The 21,085-nt window shown below is 50.9% G+C and overlaps 1 protein-coding gene across 1 annotated transcript in view; it reads left to right on the top strand.

Annotated features, from left to right (window-relative positions):
- The first annotated feature begins 644 nt into the window (after positions 1–644).
- Positions 645–21,085, top strand: part of LOC139682186 (opioid-binding protein/cell adhesion molecule homolog) — a 296,123-nt gene continuing 275,682 nt past the window's right edge. Inside the window, exon 1 of the mRNA XM_071576261.1 lies at positions 645–904. Coding sequence (XP_071432362.1) covers positions 844–904 — 61 coding nt within the window. The 5' untranslated portion in view covers positions 645–843. The remainder of the gene's footprint in view (positions 905–21,085) is intronic.

A 21,085-nucleotide genomic window follows, 5' to 3' on the forward strand; every position in this document is an offset into this window, starting at 1 on the left:
CAGCCTGGAAGGAAAGGAGAACCTGAGGAAAACTCCTGGGCCTTGGTGCGAACAGGACAGTGTCTGGCAGGGGGTCTGCAGGAGCAGATCCCCTGAACTTGATGTGGTTTTGGGGCTCTGTGAGCTGCTGAAGGGAAAAAAATATCTCTGGTTGGGATGCACAGTCAAGATTGCTTCTCTGTTTGAGAGATTTTGTGCGAAAAACACCCACTCATGCAAAAAAGCTTGGATTGCTCCCTGGTTTGCCTCTCAGCAGCAGGCATAGCTGCTGGTGCCTTCCCAGGGAGGGAAGCAGAGGGCAGAGTGAGCCAAGGGGCTGGAAGCCTGGGGCTGCCCCACCAGCCACGGCCAGTCTGGGGACAAAATAATTCCCCTTTGCAGGCGGCTGGTGCAGAAGGAGTCGGTGGGACTGTGCCTGTCCCCGCGCAGGGCTGCTCCCTCCATCGCGGGTACCAGCTGGTGCTGGGAGGGATGCTCGGGGGGTCGATGCCTGCATTTAACTCCCTGACTGCGGAGTGAAACCCGCAGAAGAGCAAGTGTGCGTGTGTCAGTCAGCGTCCTGAACCAATGGGTGCCTGGTAGGAGGTCTGCTTTCCCCGTGCACGCACGGAGCCTGGTGCTCCTTCTGCTAGTTGTGTGCGTGTGTGTGTTGTGTGCGTGTGCAAGGGAAAATCAGAGACACTGACTGCCTGCTCCCATCTCTCTCTCTCCAGCTCACTAACTCAGTCTCCCTCCCTCTGCAAACATTGGATTTAAACCTGCTCAGAATTCAGCGCAGACGAAAGCAGCGGCGGCAGCAGCAAGAAGCAAGCAAATCAGCCGCTCGCCTACCGCAGCTCCAAGATGTACCATCCTGCCTGCTGGATCGTCTTCACGGCCACCACTGCCCTGCTCTTCATCCCAGGTAGTGCGAAAAGCTTTTCCTCCAGCGGGTGGGGGGCTGCGGGCTCTCAGGGTGGGGAAGCCGAGCGGTGTGTGCGCGGGGGACCCCCGACTTCATGCCCACTGCGCGCGGGTGCACACACGCCGGCAGGCAGCGAGTTGCTCTGCAGCAGGGCATTGCCCAGTGCCCCCACTGAGGGGGTTCAGAGAACCGTGCTGGACCCCGAGGCGCTGAGCCGCCCGTACCTGAGCAGTGCAGGCACCTGCAGTGGGGGCTGGCTGCGATTGCACAGCTGGGCAGGGTCCATCCCCTCGGGCAACCTCTGGCTCTAAACGATGGGGTCACGCAGTTTTTTCCCCCTTCGGAGTTGGGCACCTGCTGTGCCGTCTCTCCTTTGAGAGCTGTCATGCTATTCCCTGTGCCTTCCTTCTTCCTGCCAGGCAAACTCGGGCGCTTGCCCCTCGCCCGCTTTTGCAAAGTGAAAATGACCTCCCCTCGCCCATCTGGGCACCTGAGGGGACCGTGTTGGTGCCGCAACCTCCACGAACCGAGCAGGTTGCTCCCAATATGTGGGTTGGCCTCGTCCCCATGGCTTTCCAGGGTAGGATGAAGGGGGAGATGCTGCGTTTGGATCCAGGGCTGGCTCCGCGCTGATGCTCGAGGGGCAGCGAGCGCAGCCCTGCGGTGCATCCACGAGAGGGTGATGGGGGTGGGCAGCAGAGCTGAACGCGGCGGGGGAGGAAGTCACCGGGGTGTTTTTGATGATGATGTGCACTTTCAGCAGCTGAAAAGATTATTGTCCCTGTGCAAGCAGATGGGAACTGGGTGACGAGGCTGGGATCTGATCTTAACCCGACGTGTTTTCATGACTACCAGCGAGGATTCTGTTGGACTCGGGAGGGCAGGGAAAGGCACGGCTGGCATTTCAGCGGCTTTCCATGGTTTAGTTCCAGCGCTTTGCTGTGCGGGGTTGGTGCGTGTGGCTGGGGAAGGGTTAGCTTATCACAGCTGGAAAACAGCTCTTTGCACAACTGTGCTGAACACGAGGGGACTTGGGCTAAAACTTGCTTGTGGAGGCTCATGCCATGCGACCGTCCACATCCTGCTGTCAATCTGCAGCTGGAGTGATCCCGGGACTGATGGGCTGTGGGATTGGAGTGGGATGGGATGTGGGTTGGCCCTGGAGTTAGCGCTGTTCCCTGGTTGGGGAGTGGTGGTGGAGAACCCTTGACAGCAGAGCCTCGAGCTCCTCAGCAACACCTGAAACCAAAATGGTGCACCTGTAGTTTAGTACGTGAGCACAAGGGTGATGGTGTGGCTGCGAGAGCTGCCTGACTATTACAAATGCAAAGGATTTTTTAGTGAAAATATGATCTGCAGAAAGATAGGGGAGGTGCGCCTGGTGTGGGGGCAGATGTGCCTCACCAATGCTGGGCTGAGTAGAGTGTTGGCTCTTTTATGAGGTTCTCTGGGTTGCAATTGCAAAGGAATGGATGGAAGGCAGGCGTGTGGGCCAAATGGGAGGATGTGTGACACTTGATGGGCTGTCATCAAAATGTCCTTAAGCTGCAGGAGCTGGCAGAGTCCTGACACAGCGCATTAGCTGTTTGCCAGTGCCCTGCTGCAGTTTCCTCGAGATGTGCCTGCTTGGCCCAAGGCCTGGGCTGCCTTTGGCCTCTGTGTATGTCAGGGAAGGAAAATGCCTGTGCGTTTAAACCCCCAGTAACTTGGGAGAGGCTTCTTGATCCACACTTATGCAGTTGTAGCTTTCCCTTCTTACTTCTATTTAAGCAGCAATATCTGCTTTGCCTTTGCATGCCTCTCAGCCAAACCAGCCCAGTACTTTGCCCAGCTGGGCTCAGCCCTTAATCCATCAATCCAAAACCTTCTGTCTGCCCTAGAGGAAGTTCCCTTCCAGTCACTGGGCTGCTTGGTGCTTTGCCTTCCTGCCCCACCCTGCCCGTTTGCTGCCTCAAAGCCCAGGATTTGAATGCCTCCTATCCTTTCTATTTTTCCATGTATGGCAGAGGCTGGATGTTTTCCCTCCCTGCCCAACCTGCCCCAGCATTGATTTCAGTCGTGGTTTCATTGCCATGGGCTGGAACACAAGTCATGTTGGCAAAGTCATGGGTGGCAGAGGGAAGTCAGATGTTCCCTGCTGGCCCTTGGAGCCTGCACCTTCCTGAAGTGGTTTTTTTTGGGCTGTTTATTATTTGCAGGCATAATCCCAAGTGTTTTACGCAGGTGACGCTCCCCTGGGATATGCAGAGGCTGTTTGTGAAGTGCAAACTCCTTCCCTTTCCGTTTTTATCCGAATCCTGCGGGAGTTTCACACGGGGTGGTTAAAGTGAGAAGGAACCTGCTTTTAGAAGGTGTAATTAGAGTGAAGGGAAACATCACAACTTGAAGGCTCCTGCAGAAAATAGCATCACAAAGTTATTATTAGCTGTAATAGCTTATTTGCCAGTTTTTCCTTTCTTTTCTCCCACCTCTGTCCTTCCCCCTCCCTTATTTTTGTTAGGAAAGATGCATTTTTCCCATTGGAGCTCATGTCGTCTCGTTACCAATTTACTCTCATGGAATCTAAAGACACAAAAGGTTAATGCAATAATGAAACCCTGACCCCTCTGGTCATAGAGAGAGTCTTACTCTGCAGCTTTTTATTTCTTTGTAAGACAAGTTTCTATCTAAAATAATTTCGAAGGCTTAGTGCTGTTGTCATCTGGGGCCTTGGGGAAGGCGGGTTCCTGGGCATGGGTTGCTCTCTGAGGTGGGCCCTCTGATGGGAAGGATGCTGAGGATTTTTAATGAGCCCAGCACTGCAGGATAGGGAGGTGAGTGGGTAATTTAATTGTCGAGCTGTTGGCAAATGCTTTGAACTGCTGGGCATTGTGGGTGCTGCTGTTTTGACGTGAAGGTGGGCTGTGATGCACTGGAGAGTGAATTCGGGGCTGAGGGGAGTATATTTGGCTAATCTGCAGTTATGGTGTGACATCATGGCTCTACAGGTGGCAAAAATCAATGCTCATCAGCTTCTTCAGACATTTATATCCTTGCCTTTTTCTGGCTTGGGGAAATTACTTGTCATGGCAGCGGCTCCTTTCAGAGGTCAGAATTCTGGCAGTTCAGGATGAGATGGACAATTCTGTTTTTCACTGCTCCCAGCTTCTGGGATCAAGATAAAGCTTGCAGAGCTTGGGGGACTCCTCCAGTGCTTTGCTATCACCCCTTGCACCTGGGATCTGCTTTCTGCATCCTCCCAGAGACTGTCTGTGCAACCTCAACCTTGTGGGGGCAGCCTGGCTTTGGTGGTGATTGTAAAACCTGTCTAAATTTATAAAACAGACATTGCAGGTGTTAAAAACACCTTTCCATCCCTTCCCAAGAGGGTCCCTGCTGCAGGAGCACACTTTCCCCACAGCCTGTCATGTGGCCATCACCCCTGTCCAGCAGGGGTTGTGGAGGGCTGCTGATCCCTGAGACTAAACCCAAGAATAAGTACCTGGAGCACATTAGTTCTGCTTTAGTGCCATTTCAATATGAGCAAGAGGGACTTAAAAGGGATTTTCTATGCTCTCCCAAAGGCTGGGGATAGGTGTGGACAAGGCATTGCAACCTTCAGTCCTCCATGAATCAGAGATGCCGAGAAAGAGGTCCCAGCAGGATCATGAGCTTGCACTGGTGGGCATAAGCCCAAAAGCCCTGCCTAGTCTTCCTGTGCCAGAGGCTTGGGTTATAGTTTCCCTGTCAGAAGGTGTCCTCCATCCTCTGGCACTTGGGACAGCGAAAGATGGAGTAGATCTCTTGGAGGATGTTTTATTCTGCTGGGGAGGAGCAGCACTTGCTGTCATTCCCAAATGACATGGGGAGGGAGCGTGATGGGAGAACAGGGACACACAGCTCTTGCTCCGTGCAAATCCCCATGGTGTGAGTTTCCAGAACAGTTTACTCTGGGGGCTGTGGGTTTTGGGGCCAGTGCCTTTCAGGGTGCCCCAAAGTGCTGAACCTTGCTTTGCGTTTTCCAGCAGCTTCTCTTTGACAGCCTCTCCTTTGTGCATTCCATGGTTGCAAAGGGCTGGGTGGAGGAGCTTTTGCTGGTGCGAATCCCTGTGAAAAGCTGAAAAAGGAGAAATGTTTCAAAGGCACCGATGGGAGCTGTGTGCCTTAACTGGCGCCTTTGAAAATCTTCTCCAAAGGCTTGAATATTTGGTTATGGTGAATTTTGAGCTGCATAAACAGCTGTGTTCATATTTTACACTTGAATGTGCAATTTGAAGTTTGTGCTTTGCTTGGTTAGAAACTGAAGTCGCTGAGTGAGGCTGTTGGGGGGCTGTTGATGAACCTCAGCACATTTTGGGGAGGAGCAGAGTATTCAGGAGGATCCTTCTGCTGCAGTCAGGTGGGGATAGAGGAAAACTTGTGAAGTTTTCTCTGTAACATCCTTCATGACCCTACAGTCATCCTCAGTTTTGCAGGACTGTCCTTTATGCTCCTCCATTAGGAAAAACCGGACACTTCTCTTCCTTTCCCTTCCTGCCTGAATGTCTCCTGAGATGCTCTCAGCTGCTGGTGTGTGCAGGGTGGGGAATGATCTCAGCTGTCACACTTCTCCTTTTTGTTTAAACTTAAAAATAATAACAGCTTTGCTGCAAAGCTCCTTGCCTCCCAGTCATTTCTCCCTAATGAAGGCACGGTACTTATAATTACCAATGCGCAACAGCACATAACAGAGGTGGCTTTGACACTTGCTGCTCCGTGGGTGGGTTTTTCCAGGGAACTCCTCTTCGTTTCAGGCTTAGAGGAAAGAAACACTTTCCTGCCTGCTTTTTAAAAGCTTTGGTAGTGCGTTATCACCCTCTAAGGGTGACCAGGCAAGGTGGCTAGTTAGGTCTAGAGAGGTAGGAATGGCTGGGGATGCATTGTCCTTGTTAATTGATGGATGAGTGAGCCCAGGTGTCCTGGACTCTGGCTGAATGGGAGCTGTTGGACTCTCTAGTCCCAGCTTAGGCTCAGAGAGTGTGGGGTGGCAGGGGCAGTGGTTTGGGACACTCAGATACCTGCAGGGACCTGTCAGTGTTGAGAGCCACCTCCTTGGGAGGAGCTGTTTTTGGGAAGTTGAACCTGTTGCCTGTGCGGCAGAATCATGTGCACCCAGAACACGTGTGAGATGAGGCAAGGAAGGGGAAAAAGAAGAGATATTTTTAGGTTTACTTTTCTGTGAATTCAGCGCTAGTGAAAAGTGCTGGATTGACAGCACTGGAGACTGAATCGGGATGCAAAGCACAGGGAAGGGGGCAGCCCAGCAAGCTTCCCTGAGAGCTCTGTGCTCCAGGATGGGATGCTGGGACTGCACCTCATCAGCTCAGAGTGTCTGGGCAGCAATGCCATCCGGGGTTTCTATTGCGTTGACAGAGCTGGGTATCCAGAGGATATGGGCTTCCCAGGAAGGCAGCTGGGGTTACCTGTGCTTCACGTGGCTTCATCCTTTGTGGCTCATCCCATGGATTGCTCCTCATGGCTCCTCAGCCACATGAGGACCGGCTGAACCTGCAGCAGGAGGGCTTGGGCTTCCTTCTGGTCCTGCAGCACCCACTGCCATTTCCACTAACCAAATTTTCCAGGCATGTTTCTTTCCATGCTCTTTGCAGAGAATGGAAGAGGAGATCTTCACATGGGGCTTTGGCCCTCAGGACAGCTCCAAACTGGTGAGACTGGGCTGAGCCAGCCTGCCTGTGCCCCACACGTGCTCTCTGAGCAGAGTTTCTCTGCTGCCCCCCTTGCCAGTTCTTTGCATCCTCTCACTCAACTGTTTACTTTGGGCTTTTGTTTCCTGGACTTGTTGCTATGCATGCAGCATGTGGAAGGAGCTCCAGCGAATATAGGCCACACTTTGATTGTTCAGCAAGCTGGAAAATGATGATTATAATTTTTGACAGAAGGGAAGGAGGGGGAAGGAGATCTCTGGGCTTTCAAATCTGCTCTGTCATAAGCAGGATCTTGCAAGGGTCTTCTGATGACTTCTCCCGCCCCAAAGGAAATGGCGTTTGCATAGCAAGAGGGGTTAGAGGGAAAATTCCTCTCTTTACAAGGTCAAAGCAGCACTTCTTTCATCAAGCCTTCCACCTTGCTCAGCGGTCCTGTCACAGCACATAAGCCAAATGTGCTTGGTGTTGGCCAGTAATTGAGTGGGAAGCCTCCAAGGGAAACCTGGATGCTGCTAAAAAACCCACCTTCCTGTGAGAGCAGTGCACATGGAGTGCATCCCTCGGGGTGCAGAGGTGCTGGCTGAGCACTGCCCACAGTGCCAGCCCCAGGGGACATGGACATTAAGGTCCTTAAAGTCAACCTATGCGTCTTGGAACTGTCTGGAAACAGAGCCTCAAAGATCCCACAGACTTAGATCCCATAGGCTTGTCCTGAACAGGCAGCTTTTTTTGGGACCACACCACCAGTGGACCTGTTTCATCACATTCCTGGGTGGCAGCAGAGCCCACAGAGACCTTGGCTGCTCCTGCCGTGGCCCTTCCCGACTCAGCAATCCAGTCCATTGGCATCATCTGCGCAGTCCTCGCTGGATTTTCTCATTTATATTTATTTTATTTTATGATGTTGGCTAATTTCCACTTGAATTTTTTCGTTGTTTATTTTAATGCGCTCACTTCTAATGAGACTAATGACATTTAGTCTCTGTGGCGACGCATTTTAATTTGGTCACTGAAATGTCAGCACGACACAACCTCCTCCTATCTCCCGGTGACAAAAGGCACCACAAACAAAGGGGGTCTGTCCCTGGCTGTCCCTCACCCTCCTTATCTTCTTCTTCCCAGGGACGGGCCAGGACTTTTGGCAAAGCCACCCTCCTGCCATCCCCTCCTCTGCTGGCACTGGGGGAGCGCGTTCAGCGGCCAAGTGCTGCGAGGATGAAAGGCGAGGGCTGCCGGAAGCTCAGGCTTTTGAGCCGAGCCAGCGCGACGTAATTAATCAGATGTCAAAACCTCTAAGCAAAGTTAGCTTTGATCGGTGGGAAATCTGTCAAATAGGTTGTTCTGCTGCCCCCCCGTGCTTTTCTAGCTCTCTCTGCCCTCTCTCTACCTTGCCACCTCTCCTTTGCGTGGCTGGGGTGGCAACTTCCTACAGCCAGGTGGAGCTTTCCAGCTTGTGAAGTGTGGACCAGCATCTCCTTGCTCTCACTCAAGCTGACAGCAGGGCTGGTGCCATGGGCATTGCAGGGTTGGGAATGGGGCAGTGGAGAGAGGGCTGGGGTAGGAGTGCGTGGGCCAAAGGAGGATGTAGACACTGGGAGAAGCTGAAGTGCTCAGATGCTGCTGTAGGAAGTTGAAGAGCACTCTGGTGCCCACTCAGGGTGTCAGGAGCAGCCTAAACCCAAGGAAGGCAGTACTGTGATCCCAGGTGGCTGTGCTGGAGAGAAGGCAACTTCCCATTGTTCTGTTGTACTTGAGTCCTCTGAAGATGTTGAACCTTAGAAGCCTAAGCCATTTTGCTTAAGAATGAGTCCTTTTTTTCTGCAATCTGAGTCCAAATACAGCTGAATTTGATCTGTTCTCCTTTGATCTGTTCCTCCCTCACTATTCTATGTACCAGGAGCGGATGAAGATTAAAGTTTGCAGTTTCTGAGCAAACTAGGTTACTCATCACTGCACGATACCCAATTACCTGCTGATACCTCAGGAGTGAGAAGGTATTGATCCTGCTGGGATTTGAACTTGTTGAACCAAAGACTGGTTATTTCAAATCTGTTGCTTAGGACATGCCGTTTCCTTGAGGATTCAAAGCAGGATGCAGGCAGTGTTTCTGCACCACGTGGGCTGGTGGGAGGTGGGTCTGTTGTCTCTGCCACATGGGAGATGACCAGTAAGTGATAAATAATAACATCTGTACTCTCCACAGTACGTGAGGGATATAGATGTAATCAGTTCTGTGATGTACCAGAGGAATATCTCCATTTGACTGGAAATAAGTCCCCAGAAGCTGAGTTGCCCCCCATGTAGGGGGGCTTTCTGTGCCCTCTCTGCTTGCCACCTCTTTGTGAGCACTGCAGGCGGCAGAATGCCTTTGATGGCAGCCCCTGTACCTGCCTTCCTCCTGTCTGCTGTGTTCCCCATCAGAAATAGCCTATCAATTAAAAATAAACCCAAAATTCTTCCAAAATTACCTGGAGAGACAAGGCCAGGGGGTCTGGATCAAAACACTTATTACTGAGACTCAGTGGTATCAGGTCTCACTCTCGCGTAGTGGTTGTTTCCAGTAGATCTTAAAACACTTCACAGAGAAGAGAAATTTCATTGTACCTGTTTTTTGTAGACAGGGAAGTCAAGGAATAAAGAGGGAAAATGACTTGCCTGAGGCATGTGCAGAGACACGTGTTAAAAGACGTGTCCTTGCTGTAGCTCCAAATCTGAAGTGGAGATTTCTGCACATTTTTCCATGTAAAACAGTGGGCTTTGGCTTCCTCCTTTGAGAAATGCAGGAGAAAGTGCAGGATCAATACACTGGGTGCTAAAATTGCTCTGCTGGGCTGACACAGAGATGGAGCATCACGGGGCTCTTGGATTTGCACTTGTGTGACTGTCAGAGCAGCAGATGCCCCAGTTAGTGCCACCAGCAGGAGAGGCTGTACCACAGTTCAGGCGGAGATGTCTGGAGGTAGGAAAATTTGAATTCATGATTGGACTGACTTTTTGAGTCAAGGGGCACCCTCTGCTCCTCTCGAAGCTGGCAGGAGGGCAGCATGTGATTGATCCCCCTGCCCTTTCATGCTGCATCTTTGCCTGTCTTCCCCTGAGGTTTGAGAGTGATGATCTTTGAGCTGAAAGCAGGAGATGAACAGAGGAGAAATTCTCAAGCACGCTCTTCACTCAGCCCTTGGTCTCCAAATGGAAATACTCTTTGGAATTTAACAGAGAGCATGAATTTGTCCTGTCAGTGCCTGCCCTGTGCTGTCTGTGTGCTGCAGCATCCTCTGGCCACTCCGAGGCTGAGAGCCAATGCCTTTGCCAGCCTTTCCGTATTCTCGGGATACTTTATCTTTATAAAGCTGCAATAAGTGGACAGTATAATATATTTCAGTTTTAATAAGGTGTTGCCAGTTGCACACACTCCACAAAGCAATTAGTGTCAAAAGCAGCTAAGCAATGGCGTGGCGACGTAATTCGGCTGTTTACCGGGCTGGAGGATTTATGGGCAGTGCTGGTGGAGCCGCGGTCACAGCTTGGCTGGAGATGCAGCAGGTGCTGCACTGGCTTTGAAACCATGCACCTCTGAGCTGCTCAGAGCCCTGCTGGGATGTGGCAGCTCTTGGGACAGAGGCATGAGCAAGCCACTGCTTCACTGGTGGCCCCCCAGCTCTGAGACTCTGAGAGGGGATGTTGAGTCAGATGTTCCAGCCAGGTAGGCACTTGCTTAAAATTTGGACTGAGAGAACCCTCTTGCCTGGAAGAGCTTTGCAGCCTGAGGTTCTCCTCATCAGGGAAGGGGATTCATAGAATCACAGAATGGTTTGTGTTGGAAGGGACCATAAAGATCATCTCTTCCCACTCCCCTGCCTCAGTCAGGGACAACTTCCACTAGACCTGGTTGCTCAAAGCCCTGTAGAGCTTAGTTTTGAATATCTCCAGGGGTGAGGGGAAGTCTAGAGAAGTCTGCAGTGTCTGGATCAAAGGAAGACTCTGGGCTTGGTTGGCACATAAGCATTGTGCTGATGAAGGTGGTCTGACCAGCTGGGTGTGGACAGGACTGGAGAGGGGAGTTTTTGGGTCTGGAGAAGGCTTTTTTGCATTCTTCCAGCCCATGTACCTGGAATTATCCAGAGATGGTGGAGGCCATACTTGGTGGTGCTGTTTCACATGAGAGTAACCCCATTTTCTATCCTAGGCATCTAGGACTTAAGTTTCATTATTTTCTTTTTTAGTATCAGGGCATGTTGGGCAAAGAGCTTCAGTGAGCTCAGCCCAGGGAAGTGCTTATCTCTGTCTCCTTCCCATGAACTGAACATTCCCGCTTTTGTCTGGGGACTCTCTGATCATCACAGGCTGTACTGTGCAGTTTTTACAGTCTGTCTGTGTGCTGATCTCTCTGCTGAGGCAGACAGCTCTGCCATCCTTCCAGAGCCCTCCCACCCTGATCTGACTGGGTTTTCACTGGCACTCAGGTTTTCAGGGGCTTGACCCCCAGTCCTTGGCTGGCACTGGCTTTGTGGGTGGACAGATCGGAGTGTTACTCCAAAGAGTGGTGTGGGTGGAGGTGTGGCTGTGCCAAACGAATAGATCAGGCTGCAGATGCTGCAGAGTCAATCCAGCCTGGATCTGCTGCAGGGAAGCAAATTCAGGTTGTGTCAGATCTGTCGGATCTCATTTCGAGGGTCTGAAATCAGCCTGTTGGGGGATACACGTGAAGGCGCCAGCTCGGAGCCGCTAATGAGTGAGGTGTGAGGCCAGGGATGCAGCCGAGGGGTTCTGCATCCCTCGTCCCCAGCTGCCACTGCCTCTGCACACCTAAACCTGCACCTCTCATGGCATTTGCCATCCCAGCCTCTGGGAACGCCTTCACCTTCCCCCACGGAGGAATCTGCCACAGCATTTGGTTTTTAGAGTGAGCACAGGCAGTATTTCTGAGCCTGTGCTCCTGCTTGCTCTCCCATTCCCACCCCCCACTTCTCAGTTCAATAAAGTCCCAGTTTCTTGGGTTTGTTCTCCGAATTGAAAGCCTTCCATTTTCACACCTCTGTAATTGGTGCTATCTGTTGAGAGAAACTCTGCAACTCCAGCCAGCCAAGGTCAGGAGGAGCTGAATTGAATTAAAAGGAGCAGAAATTGGTTTGAGGTGGGCAGAGGGCCACAGGGAGAACTATGCAATTTCTCTCCTCGGGGCTCCTGATGAGCAGAGCAAGTGGCAGCTTCCCATCTCAGCCCGTGGGGGGCTGACATTGGCCCACCCACGCCTTAATCTGCACACCGAGGTGGGCACCTCTCAATTGCAAACAAGGAAATGAAACCCAGCATCTCCTCCTTTTATCTGGTCAGCAGGACAGGGCTCTGCTCCTCTGGTTCCTTGGCTTGGATGCTGGCAACTGTCACTGAAATGACCTTGTGGTGATTAAATAGAGCAAGAAATGATGTTTTTAATAAAAAACTAAAGCTGGGATACAAGCTGATGTCTGGGAGATCTAAGATGCTGGGTGTTAATACTACCTGTAACTCAAACCCAGGTTGAAAACCCCTGGTGCCGTTGGACTGAGTTAAGGATGAACATCCCAGTGTTTGGATCACAGTTTCCCAGCTCAGTCTCTGCTGGCTTAAGCTGGCATAAAACAGGAGCAACCTCAGCCAAAGCCAGTGGATTTATAGCCCTGTGGTAGAGCCATGGATGGAGGGTGTGCTGGGAAGTGCCATGTGTGGAGTTGTCACAGGGGAATAGGTGTGATGCTTGTAGCTCTTACGGAGGTGCTTGGAAATCTTCCCACAGTTTTTTTTCTCTCTTGAAAAATGTCTTTTTCGTCATCTTCACTCACAGAATGTGTGAGCACTCTTGGCTTGGCTCTGGAAAGTTTGTCTTGAGGATACTGTTTCTAGGAGCAGGAGGAGACTCATCCCCGAGAGTGCTGTAACCTCTGGTACTTGTGCTGCCCTCAGCCCACACAGAATCCTTCCTCCCCAGGGCAGGCTGGGCTGGCTTTTGCTTTTGCAGCTCTTCTACTGAGTATATAATTAGTTTTTATACAGGATTTGGCCCCAGGTCTTCCCCAGCCCAGCTAAATGTCCTCAGCTCTTCAGAAATAGAGCCGCTCTCGCTTTGGTGCTGGCTTGGTGAGTATTCAGAGTAGAGTGGCTCCAACAGGACAGCACAGAAAGGGGGAGATGTTTCAAATGGTGCAATTTCAAGCAACAAGGGAACAATTTTCTGCCCACTTCTGAGCTGGAGCAAAGCCCTTCCAGTCTCCCTTTCTGTTGCTTCCCAGCTGGGCTGGCACTGGGGATGTACAATTTATTAGAGGCAGCAAGAAGGCACGTGGCCAAGGTAGCCTTGGAGGATGCCAAGCGTGGTACCACGGCTGCCCAGCTGTTTGGAGGATGTCCCCAGCCCCATTTTCCCCCCAGGGGACCCAATGCTTGTGATCCTGCCATCCCCTCTCCCATCCTCGGGCAGGAGAGGAGCCAGTGGCACGGCTGCAGCCGGCAGAGTGCCCTGCGACCGCCCTGGGCCCCTGCTCTGCCTCTCTCGTAAATTATACAAGCCCAAGCCGATGTTCCCTTTTAAATTGACAAAGGCAGAGACTGGAGCCCGGGGAGCCCTCTGACCCCAGAGCCCTGGTCCATGAAAATTACAGGCACTGTACAGCGCGTTTCCTCTTGATGTACTTGCAGTGGGGAGATGCTGGTTAATTTGCCAGGACTCAGAGGTGACCTGGGTTTAATAAAGAGGATTAATGGATTTGAGCTAAAGGTCTCGGCTGTTTGGAGCTGATAGCCTTCTCCTTCGAAGACACTCGGGCAAGGCAGGGCTCAGCCTCTTGCCAGCAGAGGTGGAGGCAGCGCTGTTAAAGGAGCGCTGCTGTGTGGGCAGGGAATTGCCTCGGGGTTAATTAGCAAACCCAGGTACCTCGACCCATCTCCCCGGGCTGGGCAGTGCTGCTGTGAGCTGCCAACCTGCCTTGCCTCCTGCCTGTTATTCCTGCAGCAGAGCGGGGAGGCTGGTGCTGCCCTGGCATGTCCCGTTCGCATCTCCTGGTGTGCCATCCCTTAGGGCAGGATACAACCAGATGGCCAAGGACAAAGGGCATGACAGCTGGACACAGAGCTCATGCAATGCCTTTTGCTCCAGTTTTGGGGTTTGATGCTGAATTTGGGCTCAGACCTCTTGTTTCAGCAGCTCACCCCATGCTGGTTTAGGAGAGCAATGCCCTCCAGCGAGTACATCCCTGTGGCAGTGCTGAACTTACTGAGACACTGGGCTTTGTACCGAGTCCAGCACTGCTTCCCAGTGGTTTACACTCTTCCTCAGGGAGGAGAGGCAGAGTTTTAGGGATGGGGATGGGCTTATCAGCTGATTCTACAGTGGCAGGCAGCCCGGGAGCAGCAGAGGATGTGGTTTGTCTCACGGCTGGACACCTGAGCAATGTCACAGCTGGGTGTAGGGATCGAGGTAGGGTGGAGAAGGAGTTTCTTGCTTGGGGAGGAGGAGGAGGATGCCCATGGAAGGTGTGAGGGGTGACAGGGCTGCATGCTGGCTGTGGGGGACTGCAGCTGTGTGAGGGCAGTTTGTCTCAGCGGATCTGCACTGCTCTCCCTGCAGGAGACCTCCTGTGCTGTTCTTGTAAGGGTTAATGACATCCCTGTGGGAACGATCCCATGGGGTTGGTAAAACCCGTAGCAGGAGAGATGGGCTGCCAGGGGCTGTGATGGGGGACAGGCTGAGCTGAGCTGCCTCCATACCCCCCTGCTCTGCCCTCTCACTTAATGTTCCCAGCACGCAGAGAGCAATGAATTCCCCATAGCATCCCGCTCCCTGGCCCTGGAGTCTCTGGCGATATTCCCGTAATAAGTAAGTGGAGTACTTTGGACAGGAGCAGCGAGGGACTGGGCCAGTTTCCCTGCCGGGAAAATGCATGCACGATCAATGCAATCAACTCACCCTTCAGGTCCTTTTTGGGTTGGATGGAAGAGATGCTCTGACTGAAACCCATTTATTGAGTAGAGAAGGTGCAGTGGAATTACAGGCTGTAGCTTTTATCAGCTCCTGGCTTCTGCTTGTCTTTTCCTTATCCAACAGCATGCCTAGTGTTATGAAGCATTATTCTCTTAAAACTCCATTTCTCCTCTTTTCAGAGGGGTAGGGAAGCACTCAGCAATTCATCCTTTGCCATCCACGGGTGGAAATGTTCAACAAGAGATCCTGGTGTGGAGCTGGATCATCTCTAAATTATTATTTATCCCTCGAGGGCTGGGCACTGACCTCTTACCTTGGTGCTCAACAGGGAATTCCAAACGAACAATTTCCTTGCAAAGCTGAGCATCAAGTCAGAGCCAAAACCATTTACACTCCTACCAATACATCCCAGAGCTCTTTAGGACAGGAAGGGAAGGTATTTAAAGTATCATGGAGAAATTAAGTACAGGAGCTGGAATGAATGATTCAACAGAGGCACTTAAGTGTGATGCTCTCTTATAATGGGTCCCAATGTGCTGCTGGATCCCAGGTGGAAATTCTGGAGGGAATTTGTGGGGCTGTGCATGGCTGCACAAACCCTGAGCATCCTTAGGATGAAGTCAAATTTTGTCCATCTGTGCATGTGATTTGGTCACTTAGGCTGATGCTAGCAATTTTTTTTGGTCTGGGGACTCTGTGACCCATGGGGAATTTTTCCCTGTAAGGACAGGCCTATTTTCAAGTCACTGCTGAAATGAAAAAAAGGACAAAACTCCTAAAACCTGTGACTTTGAGTCATTTAATCTCCTGTGCTGCTCCTACTAACCAGCCACCACAAAGGTCAGAGCAATAGCCTTTCTGGCAAATAATCTTTAATGCTCACAAGTGGCTGGGACTTGTGGTTTGTCCCACATCTGCTTCCTCCAGCAGCCTGGGAGAGAGGAGCATCACCTCCACACCATCCTCCTCCTTGGGAGCTGTGAGGGCAGGCTCCTGGCAGGACTGTGTCCCTGCCTGCCACGGTGAAGCTTTTCTGATGTGACATAAGAGATCTGGCTAATGGCCTTGTTCTGCCTCCATGTATCCAGGGGGCTGGGGACCAAATTTAACCAGGCAGTAGCTGGGCAAAGAGTCTATTTTGGTCAACACCGGGGACTCATCCGGCATTCAAAGAGCAGCTCTTTGGTCCTGCAGCCTCTTCCCGAGGCTGCTTCCCAGGAACGCCCTGCCTTTGGATGCAAAGAGCCACTTTGCAGTCAGGTCAGGTGCTTTCCCTGGAGCTCAGCCCAGCGCTGAGCCGTCCTCGCCGAAGAGACCTGGGGGTGCCGCAGCGGGGACCCCCCTCTGCAGCGGGGTCTTGCAAATGAGCCAGGCTGCACCAGGGCTGCTGCCTTAATGCATTCAGCTGGCATTGTCTTCCCATACCTCTGCCTGTAATTTATCCCTGGGATTGCCATGTATTATTTAGCTCAGCGCTGGAGATGCTGTTTTCGGGAAGGAGTTGGGCAGAGCATCCCCCACTCCAGCGCTCCTGGGTGGTGCCTGGGAAGTGAGCAGAGCATCTCCACGGTCCGGCCCTCTGGCCCTGCACTGCTGCCGTGGCTTTTCCCGGGAGAACTCTCATCCCGGGCAGCAGACCTAGCGCGAAATTGCTGTTCACCCCTGCAGCAGGAGATTTAATTATCATTAGCTGAGCTTGCACAGCTCCACGTGCTGCCGTGCAGCTGCGAGTTTAGCTGGGCCTTTTAAAAATCCAGCTGCAATGTATTTATCTTTTCCTTACCTTTTCCTTGTATTTTTTATTCTTTGCTTCATACAACAGCTTTGCTTCAATGTTTTGGGTCAGTTTGGCAGCCTGCGAGCATGATGCATGCTCAGAGAGGGAGGAAGATGAGTATTTCAAGGAGTATTTCAAGGAGTCAGCTATAGCAACCTGTGGGCATGTTTAAAATATGCAAGTCTCATTCCTAGGGACTGGGCAGTTTTTGCAGGATTTGATGTTTATTTTATAGCCTATCAATTGCACTGGGATAAAAAAACAGAAGTGCTCAAAAATCCTCTTTTTCTTGTGAATGGGAGTCAGGGCTGTAGTGGGTGTGGGAGGAAGGGAAGAGATCCCCAAGGAATTTCCTCCTGTGGGCTGGAAAAGCCAAACTCCCTGAATTGCCCAAAATTTCAAGGTTTTTTTTTTCAAGGTCCCAGCAACCCATGCAATGGGTTACCAAAACCCAGCCCAACCTCTCCAGGAAATTGATGCCTTTTAGCAGAACTTTGTTCACAGCAGCATTTTCAAAAAAAAACTTTCTTTTGTAACCTCTTTTTTTTTTTTTTCTTTTCTGGCCATCAAAAACCCACTTTTGCTGGGAAGTCCTAGGCAAATCCTCATTTTGTGGGTCAAATCCCTGGCATGGTGACCTTTTCCACTGACTTTTCCCATCCTTGCCCCACCCAGCCCTGGAAGCTGCTTTCCCCCCATTGCCAATAAAGGCAAACAAAAATTAAATCTATAATTATCATTACTAATTCCACTTAATTAGTCACAAGCCAGCAGCCAAATTGGCTTTCTCATAATTATCAGATAAGCAGTAAGCACATCTCATAGATTATAATTAACACTGCTTAATTAAAATCTAATATACATACACCCTTTCCTCAACATATGCCTAATTGGGTTCACAAACAGAAGGGGTGTGAAAACCCCGTCCCTGTTGCTCCCCCAGAGGTTTGTTCGATGCCACTTTTGCGTTAAGTTGGTGGAACGTGGGATGTTCTTCCTTTGCTTTCAAACACCTTGGCTCCAAAAAAAAAGTGTCTCCCTGCTGCACGATGAACTCAGACAAGATACTCTTCTGACTTAACTATTTTTTATTATTATTGTTATTGCTCCAGCTGTGACCTCTCCATAATCCCCTGTCGACGCCGGGTTCTGCAATAATAAAGCAGCTTGAATAAATTACGCTTTCAAAGGCGAAGGCCGGATTTTGGCGCTGAGCTTTGGAAATTGATGTCTCTCTTATTCCCTTCTTATTTTCCTGAGCTGGTTTGCGAGAGGCTCTGAGGCTGCAGTGATGCTTCTTGGATGGAGGGAAACTGTCCCACTTGTTTGCACCCTCCCTGGTCTGGGTGTCACAGCAGGGACAGCAGCTGCGTGCAAGGAGGACTTTGGTAACCTCCAGGGCTTGGTTGATGCTCACAGGTGAGAGCCCACACACTCAGGTTTATGTGCTGGGGTTGCTTTTAGCTCCTCTTTCCTTGTACTTGATGGAGTGGCTGCAACTGCCTGTGGATGGGGAATCAGTGTCTGAGCCAGCTCAGGCATCACCAAAGCTTTGGTGTCCCCTTGCAGGTGGCCTGAGGAGGTGACTTGTGAGCAGGGCACTGTCTGCCAGCACAGCCACTCACCCTGTCTGACCTTGGAGCAATAATTACATCGTGTTCCAGGTAGCTGTGCTCCCATTCCCAGATAAATTCTCGCCTGTTTGGCTGCCTGAGAGAAGCAGAAACTCCTGATAGTGCTGATTATTAATGAGATCATTTGCCTGCCAGTTTTTGCTGAGCTCATATCTGACTGGGGAGTTGATTCACTGTGGGAGATGTACAAAATGTGATTTCTGTCTCAGAGATGCTGAGCTGGGCTCCTTGCAGCTGGGATGGAGGGGGCTTCTTTCACTGGATTTAGTCCCGATGAGGACTCCTGGATGCAATGCCAGAGCTGGAGATTCTCCCTCTAGGCAGGGCAAGGTTGGGGCATTATAAGAGCTGGTCCTTGGGAATGTGGGGCTTCCATGGCCAGAGCATCCCAGCCGTGGGTGATGCCAGGGCATCCCAGTGCTCTGTGATGTCAGCTCGTCTCCAAAGGCCTTTAATGCGGCGGCTGTGGAAAGGAAAGGCTTGGCACGTATTCCGGTGTCGGGGGAGGATTTGCGGATTAGAGATGTGTAATTGTATGTAGTGCATGACAAAACAAAATAAGTGGCAAAAAGAACTCGGTCGTATTAGGAATTCAAAGCAAGCATTAAGCTTCTCTACATTAAGGAAAAAAAAAAGCCAGGGAAATGCATGAGGCAAAATCCCCTTTGCTCTGCGCAGCCTTCACTCCACGAGGAGGTGCAGCCTGGATGCAGGAGCTGTGGGATGAGGGATGCTCTCCATCCATGGGAGAGAGGGGCCAACCACTTCTGAAAACTTTTCCCTCCCAGCTGCCAGCCTTGGATGGATTTGCTGGCCGGGGAGAGATGTGCATTTGGAAAATGAAGGCGAAACATGGCTGGGGCTTCCTGGCTGGTTTTTCTGGCAATGCTGAAATGTGTTGGAACAGCCAGGTGCCTCGAGATGGTGGTGTGGTCCGAAGCTGGCTGCAGGAGGGGCTCAGCTGAGCCCCCTCTCCACTGCAGTTGAGCATCTCAGCAACCAGTTGCTTCCCAGGTTTTCGCTCGCCCTTTCAAACCCCTTGTATGCTTTTGTCCATGGGGATTTCTCGCCATCGTAAGATCTTCTCAGATTAAGTAAATAATTTCACATTAGCTTAATTAAGTCTAATAGACTCATTAGTTCACTCTTTGCGCATGTTCCCAGGGGAGGATGGCCGTGAACTATGGAGAGTCGTTGCAGAGAAATTCTGTGGCATCTTGAAGGCCGGTGCTGGCAGTGGGGAGCACAGCTCCTGTGGGAAGGGTTGGGGCTGTGAGGTTTAGGAGATAAGAATTTACATGCTCGTGGTGGCTTGAATCACGGGCAGGTCTTTCCTGCCCAAAATGCTGCTTGACTTCAGGATGGATGGTGGCTCAAGTGTGGCCGTGCCAATGGCTGCAGGGTCCCAAGCAGGAGTGGGGTCCAGACCATCCCCTGGTGCCACAACAGCCTCCATGCCCTTGGAGATACCTTGGCCTGCTTGGAACAGGGTAGCACCATCCCACCACTTTGGCAAGGTCACACTTTGGAATGATTTTTTTTATGTTTTTGCAGCACTTTTCTTACCTCTGCCACTACCAAGAGGTTTCTAAGCCCACCATGCTCAGAAGCATGGAGGAGATCCAGGGGTCCTGATCCAGTGGCAGGGTTTGGATGGTCCCTTTGGCTGCTGCATGGGATGGCAGGTTGTGGCAGGAGTGTCTCCTGGATTTGCTCAAAACCTCAGATGTGGGGCACTGAGTGACCAGTGGGGGACATGGAATGACCAGATGTTGAGCAGAGAAGCAGATGTGTGGGGAAAAAAGCTGTTGCTGCCCTGGAAGGAGGGTGATGAGGAAGGAAAAAGTACTAATGGAAGCTAAAATATGTGTGGGTGCAGATGTTTGCTGGGAGTGTATCTGTTTGCAGTAGTGGAGGGTTCTGGATGCTCTGTTACCTGCTGGTGCTTTGCTCTGAATTACACTGTGGTGTACAGGGCATTTTTATGATGCATTTTAAAGTTACATCAAGGGCATTGAGAGCATATGGGTAGGTGACCTCTTTTTTCATTTGCATAAATCTAAATAAATAAAATAAATTTTGAGAGAGGAAGGCAGGGACCTGCAGATCTCTTCATTCCGGTGGCGTGTTTCTATCTCCTGCACACAATGCCGAGGAGCAGAAAGCACAGAAGCAGGAGGTAGACATCTGGTTTCCCTTTCAAAAGTCTTGCCTGTTCTTTATTTATAAAGAAATTATTGTATTTAAAGCCAATACTCATCTCTTGTACCAGCAGAAGAGCAGAGATAGATGGATAGATTAGAGGGAAGTGGATTGTGCATATAAATGGGGGTTAATTTGCTGACTCTTTGGAGAAGTGAAACCTGGCTGAGAGCTCTGGGGTTTGGAGGTTCCTGGGGGTGTTTTTGCCTTCAAAAGCAGCATGAGACGAGCCAGTCCTTGCCAGAGGGATGCTGAATGATGGTGTGCCAGATACCATCCTCTCTCCTGCATGGCAGAGGGGCACAGGGAGTGCCAACAGCATCCCTTGGGCATTGGAGGGACAACCCCTGCTCTACTTGTGGCTTTGAGACTTGTCCCTCCAGATCCCACCCATGGCATTTCTCTTTACCCCCTGGCATAGCCTGACTCCTCCTGGACAGCAGGATTTGCTGCTGGCAAGGCATCAATCCAGTAGGGATGGGAATGGGGAGAGAATAGATTGAAACGCTAAAAATACACCCCGCAGGAACCAGCTGGAGCCGGTGGAAACCTCAAATGTGCACCTAGAGAAGAAGAACACAATGTTTCATTTGTTTTGTTTTATTTCACAAGAAAAATCTTCACAGCCCAAACTGTCACTTTGGAAATAATTTGTGGCTGAGGATTTCAACACCCACTCCAATGATATTTTATTCTGACCCTAAACAAAATCAATAGCTTTTTTTTTTCCCTCCTCCTTTTTCTTCTTCCTTGAGAAAACAGTATTTTTCAGCTCAGTGGAAGAAGAAAATAGATTCTGCCCAGTGTTGTTAAAAAGATATTATAACCAGTGTCTCTGGAAGTGTAAAAAGTACATGATCTAATATGTCTGAAGCAATTCTGAAAGGCTGCTTTATTTAGGATAATGGAGAGGCAGCAGTAAACCTC

Source organism: Pithys albifrons, chromosome 23 (assembly GCF_047495875.1).
Source record: "Pithys albifrons albifrons isolate INPA30051 chromosome 23, PitAlb_v1, whole genome shotgun sequence".
Classification (NCBI taxonomy): Eukaryota; Metazoa; Chordata; class Aves; order Passeriformes; family Thamnophilidae; genus Pithys; species Pithys albifrons.